Genomic DNA, 7,500 nt, shown 5'->3' with positions numbered 1-7,500 from the left:
CAAACCTGCTGTCAAAGGACACCTCGTCGATCAAGACGTGCAGCTGGCCGTTATTCACACATGCCACGAGGTCGGTGACTGCCTGATCAACATCTCCCTCCCTTTTCCAGAAATCGTATATGTGGTACGACACGATGCCAGGTGTCAGGGAAGGCGTCGGGCCCGCGCTCAGCGACATCTCCAGCTGTTGTTTGATGGATGTGCTGACGGCCCGGGAGGTGTACTGTGTTGAGATGACGTGCACATCGTGCCCCAGTCGCAGCCACCTCACCCCCTGCAGCACCAGCACCACCGTCTTACCTGTTGGAACACAAACAATATTAAGGTTAATATATTGCAGGACAGTGTTAGACGTAGATCTAAACAACTTGCACATCGTGACCCTGGTGTTAGGGAAGATGTAGGCCCACGATCAGCCACCTCAACCCCTGCCTTACCAAACTGTCTTACCTGTTCACAAACAAAACATATATAACCATACAAATATACTACAAAACAATGTGAAAGCAAGCTACATGTATTTTACATCAAGTCCGTTTCACCTGTCACACGCGAAACACAGCATCAGGAACATACAAATATATAAGCGCACACAAATGATATAACTGCCAAGAACATTCCTATTTTAGAAAAGTAAGCCTACATTACATGGAGACTACATGTATAATGAACATGTCAGTTTCAAACTGTTCTCCGTGTCAGCTTGATGCCTTTCCTTCAGTTGTCACATTTTCCACGGAATCAGACAACACAAACAGCGAGTACATACAAACCGGCCTCCTACAAAACTGGAAGCTTCTGGTACGATGACGATAAAGTAAAACTCGACACAAACAACGTCATAAACACTGCGTCAATCCTTCAACTAAGACGTCATTTGAGCAAACTACCTGGGATCAGTGCACTGTAAGGAAATCAGAAACATTGTTCTGTCAGTATCGTTTGCCGCAACAACATCGACGACGATAATTATTGTTGTTGTTCAGGATGATGATGATGATGATGATGATTATGATGATGATTATGATGATGATTATGATGATGATTATGATGATGATTATGATGATGATTATGATGATGATTATGATGATGATTATGATGATGATTATGATGATGATTATGATGATGATTATGATGATGATGATTAATGAACATTGCCAACATGTTTTATTTTTATTTCTATGGCAGAAGCAGCAGTGTAAGTAATTGCTGGGTGGTGGTGGTGGTGGTTGTGGTGGCGGTGGTGGTGGGGGAGGTGGGTTTGTTTCTCTTCATAGCAGCAGTATTAACACAGCACCTTCACACACCTGTCATCAGGTGTAGGGTGTAACGTCATTCACGTCATGTCCTACAAGTGATGTTCACATGTGCGACTTTCAGACAATGTTGAAACGATTGTTGTCAATGAGAAGGCAGACAATAGTTGGTGCAGCAAAATAATCGTGAAGTTATAACCATGTAATAAGACAACGCGAATTTTGATCAATTGCCGGCAGACTTCTGGTCAAAACAAATCTCCCTTTGAAAACTGTGCGACTTTGAACAAAGACCCCAAATACAGGGCTTTTGCTTTGAACAGCTTTTTCTGGAGGCGTTAATTTTTTATTTTCTATTATTCTCTTTTTGGGGAGGTTTGTTGTTGTGTTGTTACATGTATAAGCTTTAGAGGGGGGGGGGGGGGCGTGGCTTGGTGGTCGCAGTATCAAAAATATGTAAAGGGAGACAACAGCACCAGTGGACTAGCCGTTGCTTCCTGCCATGCAGACACAGTCATCAATTTTTCTTATTAATATATATCTAAGGGTTACATCAGAACATGCACTGGGACCGGCACGGTTGGCCCAGTGGTAAGGCGTCCGCCCCGTGATCGGGAGGTCGTGGGATCGAACCCCGGCCGGGTCATACCTAAGACTTAAAATTGGCAATCTAGTGACTGCTCCGCCTGGCGTCTGGCATTATGGGGTTAGTGCTAGGACTGGTTGGTCCGGTGTCAGAATAATGTGACTGGGTGAGACATGAAGCCTGTGCTGCGACTTCTGTCTTGTGTGTGGCGCACGTTAAATGTAAAAGCAACACCGCCCTGATACAAGTATGGCCCTTTGTGGTCGGCTGGGCGTTAAGCAAACAAACAAACAAACAAACAAACAAACATGCACTGGAGGCATTAATTAGTTAGCAGACTGCGCCCAGGAGACTGAACCTTGTTATAGTAGAAGGCCACAGAGTTAAATTTAGTGTTGCCAGCACGAAAAACTAGAGCTGCATCTGCCGCGCGCACCGATGTTGGCCTTTAACGCGAAACAGACGGTTGAGCTATAATGTTCCATCTTGCTTCGAAAAAAAATCGTTTAGAGAACAGTCAAAATCGGTAGCAAGACCAACAATAACAAAAAACAAAACAAAAAAAACCCAATCTTGTAAGAGAAGCTGTGAGCTTGTCACCTGTTCCTGGCGCTCCCGTAATGAAGACCAGTGGCGGGTCTCTGTTCATTAGGTCGAGCTGTTGCAGGGTCAGAACCAGAAGTGCCAGCCTCCGCCCCAGTTCCGCCACCGCCTGTCCTGTAGTCCGCACCTCCACACGGACACCGTTGTAGCAGGGGACAGACACCGTGGTGGCCGGACCAACAAACCTGTAGCAGAAACAATTAAGATAATGATAAATGATAATTAATACTTAAACGTCGAATACCAACATTGTTTCAGCACTGCGACGTAATTGACATGGATGTGATTTCTCTCACCTGGCAACGATGTCCAGGTAAAGTTGGTCAGTAAGCCGAGCGTCCACAGTACAGGCCATCCTGTGTTGCCACCAGGTGCTCAGCTGTGATAACACGGCGGGTGTCACGTGCCAGTACGATGCAGGCTGGGACAGTTGGTCAGAGCAACAGCAAAGCTGAACGGCCTCTGTTGCATTGGCCGCACCCAGGCTCTGACACACCGCCTGCAGCAGAGACATACATGTACGCAATACTGTATCTTTGTGTGGGGCGCCAGTATCATTATTTGCTTGGTTGAAACTGACAAAACATCAATCAAGCAGTGTGGCTATGTGCGCACGCTCGCGCGCGCGCGTGTGTGTGTGTGTGTGTGTGTGTGTGTGTGTGTGTGTGTGTGTGTGTGTGTGTGTGTGTGTGTGTGTGAGGCAGCAATTGTAAATGTACTGAGACCAGCACACACTCTCTCCCTGTCAGTGTCTCTAGCTCTGTCTCTCTAGTCTGTTTGTTTGTCTGTGTGTCTGTCTCTCTCTCTCTCCCCTCTCGCTCTCTCTCTCATTCGCTCTCTCTCTCTGTCCTTCTCTCACCCCTCTTGCTCTCTCTCTCTCCCTCTTCCCCCTCTCGCCCTCTCTCTCTCTCCTTCCCTCTCTCTCTCTCTCTCTCTCTCTCTCTCTCTCTCTCTCTCTCTCTCTCTCTCTCTCGTTACCTGTTCCAACTGTTCATCGTTGTCCAAGACTCGCTCTAACTGAGCACTGCTGACGTAAGGCAGGAAGAGAGTTTTCTTGACAGTCATGCCAGGTCCCATGTCACTCACAAGGTGCCTCACCACTCTCTCCGACTTGTCCAGCTGCTTGACCGCTTTCTCCACCTTCTCGGCAATGACGTCATCATCTGTCTCGTTTCCGGCATTATTGATTTTTCCCACAGACTTGAGCTCTCCGACCAGAATGCCGTGCTGGCGGTGGATCAACAGAAAGTCAAAATCCCCCTGACGATCTCGTGGTAAGTCTTTGGGTCGTGGGAGCTGTTTAGCGGCCGCGGCGTAGGCAGGTTCGTTGAGGTAGCTGCCGAACTGTAGCTGAGACAGGATGAACATGGCCTCGTCACGACTGTCGCAAAGCTCTTGTAGGTTTAGCATCACGTGGTTCTGGGCAAAGTCATCCTGTAAGTCGCAGTCTTGCATACCTACTGGTGGGAGATGTGGCCCTGGCTCCTCGGCCCACATATGCTGCGGTACTGTCCATCCCTCAGGCTTGGTACTGAGAGCTGTGTGGAGAAACCGGGCACTAGGTAGTGGCTGTAGCACATGCACAGACAGACCGGTACCGGGTACAACGTCCCTGACGTAGGGCACCCTGTTGAACTGTACCGGCGGCACACAGTAGGTACAGGTAAGAGCGTCAGGGTAGAGTGACGTCACGATCTGTCGCCAGTCATCGGCCTCTGTCTGTTGTGTGTTTCTGGCCGCCATGGTCTCGGGTTCAAACCTTCAATCAATTTAACCTGCGCGCTTTGGGAAAGACGGAGAGCCACTCTCGTGTCGCTGGTTTTGATCAACAATTTATCTTTCCCTTACACCCGGTTAGACAATCAGTCCAGGTTCACACATGTTCTGTTCTACTGTTTATTTCGTACAATAAGACACACCACACTATCACTGTCACTGACACAAGTCATTTCTCATAGACAGGCAGACGTCACTGTCACTGACACAAGTCATTTCTCATAGACAGGCAGACGTCACTGTCACTGACACAAGTCATTTCTCATAGACAGGCAGACCTCACTGTCACTGATACAAGTCACTTCTCATAGACAGGCAGACGTCACTGTCACTGACACAAGTCATTTCTCATAGACAGGCAGACCTCACTGTCACTGACACAAGTCATTTCTCATAGACAGGCAGACCTCACTGTCACTGACACAAGTCATTTCTCATAGACAGGCAGACGTCACTGTCACTGACACAAGTCATTTCTCATAGACAGGCAGACGTCACTGTCACTGACACAAGTCATTTCTCATAGACAGGCAGACCTCACTGTCACTGATACAAGTCACTTCTCATAGACAGGCAGACGTCACTGTCACTGACACAAGTCATTTCTCATAGACAGGCAGACCTCACTGTCACTGACACAAGTCATTTCTCATAGACAGGCAGACCTCACTGTCACTGACACAAGTCATTTCTCATAGACAGGCAGACGTCACTGTCACTGACACAAGTCATTTCTCATAGACAGGCAGACGTCACTGTCACTGACACAAGTCATTTCTCATAGACAGGCAGACCTCACTGTCACTGACACAAGTCATTTCTCATAGACAGGCAGACCTCACTGTCACTGACACAAGTCATTTCTCATAGACAGGCAGACGTCACTGTCACTGACACAAGTCATTTCTCACAGATAGGCAGACGTCACTGTCACTGACACAAGTCATTTCTAGTTCTTTTTACGATGCTGTTCCCTTTTTTTGTGATAACAGAAGGCACATTTAGAATTTCGTTTTTGGTGTGTAAGTTGTGAGTCCAACAGAATTATTTAAATGTAGTTACAGTGTGAAGTGTGAAAACACCAGCTTTAGAAACTGCATGATCATTGTCTACTCCTTGACACTAAAATGACCCCGCTGTCACTTTGATCATTAACGAAGGTCAGTCACACTTGTTTCATATCTGCACGCCATGAGGCGCTGAAATGTGTGAAGTTTTAATGGTAAAAATAGAAAACCCTCAATTCCAAATACTGCTTACCGGACCCCCAAATGCGACCACCATCGTAAAAAGTACCATCTCACTGTCACTGACACAAGTCATTTCTCTCATGCAGTCAGATAGACTTCACTGTCACTGACACAAGTCATTTCTCTCAGTCACGTAGACTTCACTGTCACTGACACAAGTAATTTCTCTCAGTCAGGTAGACTTTACTGTCACTGACACAAGTCATTTCTCTCAGTCAGATAGATTTCACTGTCACTGACACAAGTCATTTCTCTCAGTCAGGTAGACTACACTGTCACGGACACAAGCCGATGGTGAAATTCAGTTTTAAGTCCTCCCTGGCAGCAGTGTCCACACTGAAACCAGTCGTTTCACACCTCTACTTTATACAGTGGGGAGACGAGCTGGGAGATGACACGTCGTCACAACGACACTGACAGAACCCTTAGTAAACGCTACGTCACGGGCAGTGAATGCACGTCGCCACACGCACCTTGTCAGCCCCCCACCCTCCTTTGTACAGACCGACGTACCTGTGAGTGGTTGTAGCCTGTAGGATTCACAGTGCACGGCTTGATATGACTAGACTGGAAGGGTTCTTGATTCACAGTACACGGGTTGATATGACTAGACTGGAAGGGTCCTTGCAAGTGCGGGAACATTCTGTTTGCAACTTAGAAAATCTTCTGTTTTTCTTTGTTCAGAGTTGGGTTTTTATTCAATGGTTTTTTTTATTCAATTCAACGCGTGACTCGCTTAGATGAGGTGTCTTATCGACTTTACACATGTTTAATATGTACGCAGTAAAAACATTTACAGCCCTTTCTGTAACCCGTGTTGTCTTGTGGATGAAGAGAAGAAGATGGTTTGTTGAATGTGGCCATTAATTCTACGCAGCAACCTTTTCGTCTAAACATGTTATTTGCCTTTGTACTGAGTGTTATCTATTCATTACAATCATGTGTTCAAAACAGCGAGGGAACGATCCTGCCGAACGCTAAATCTTGATCCAGACGTCGTTGCTTTGAAGAGTGTTTTGTGCTTTCCCAACTGTAGGCACCATTGAACGTTGAACTTGACTGAACGCCATAACACCGTGTCTGCCTTCATGCAGCTAGTGTCTTCTTCTTCTGCGTTCGTGGGCTGAAACTCCCACGTACACTCGTGTTTTTTGCACGAGTGGAATTTTACGTGTATGACCGTTTTTTACCCCGCCATTTAGGCAGCCATACGCCGTTTTCGGAGGAATGCAGCTAGTGTGACTTGGAGAGTGTCTCAACTGTAGGCACCATTGAACGTTGAACTTGACTGAACGCCATAACACCGTGTCTCTGCCTTCATGCAGCTAGTGTGACTTGGAGAGTGTCTCAACTGTAGGCACCATTGAACGTTGAACTTGGCTGAACGCCATAACACCGTGTCTGCCTTCATGCAGCTTGTGTGACTCGGAGAGTGTCTCAACTGTAGGCACCATTGAACGTTGAACTTGGCTAAACGCCATAACACCGTGTCTGCCTTCATGCAGCTAGTGTGACTCGGAGAGTGTCTCAACTGTAGGCACCATTGAACGTTGAACTTGGCTAAACGCCATAACACCGTGTCTGCCTTCATGCAGCTAGTGTGACGTGGAGAGTGTCTTAACTGTAGGCACCATTGAACGTTGAACTTGGCTGAACGCCATAACACTGTGTCTCTGCCTTCATGCAGCTAGTGTGACGTGGAGAGTGTCTTAACTGTAGGCACCATTGAACGTTGAACTTGGCTGAACGCCATAACACCGTGTCTCTGCCTTCATGCAGCTAGTGTGACGTGGAGAGTGTCTTAACTATAGGCACCATTGAACGTTGAACTTGGCTGAACGCCATAACACTGTGTCTCTGCCTTCATGCAGCTAGTGTGACGTGGAGAGTGTCTTAACTATAGGCACCATTGAACGTTGAACGTGGCGAGGTGCGGCAAACCATTGAACGTTGAACGTGGCGAGGTGCGGCAAACCATTGAACGTTGAACGTGGCGAGGTGCGGCAAACCATTGAACGTTGAACGTGGC

The 7,500-nt window shown here is 47.1% G+C and overlaps 1 protein-coding gene across 1 annotated transcript in view; it reads right to left on the bottom strand.

Moving 5' to 3' along the window:
* The window catches only part of LOC138970443 (uncharacterized), an 8,772-nt gene extending 2,629 nt beyond the window's left edge, over positions 1–6,143 (bottom strand). The window contains exons 1-4 of the mRNA XM_070342902.1: positions 3,424–6,143; positions 2,742–2,944; positions 2,443–2,630; positions 6–300 (exon numbers count right to left, since the gene is read on the bottom strand). Coding sequence (XP_070199003.1) covers positions 6–300; positions 2,443–2,630; positions 2,742–2,944; positions 3,424–4,188 — 1,451 coding nt within the window. The 5' untranslated portion in view covers positions 4,189–6,143. The remainder of the gene's footprint in view (positions 1–5; positions 301–2,442; positions 2,631–2,741; positions 2,945–3,423) is intronic.
* Between the last annotated feature and the right edge of the window lie 1,357 nt (positions 6,144–7,500).

The sequence above is a fragment of the Littorina saxatilis genome, linkage group LG7 (assembly GCF_037325665.1).
Source record: "Littorina saxatilis isolate snail1 linkage group LG7, US_GU_Lsax_2.0, whole genome shotgun sequence".
NCBI lineage: Eukaryota > Metazoa > Mollusca > Gastropoda > Littorinimorpha > Littorinidae > Littorina > Littorina saxatilis.
This window is presented reverse-complemented; position numbering and strand designations above follow the sequence as displayed.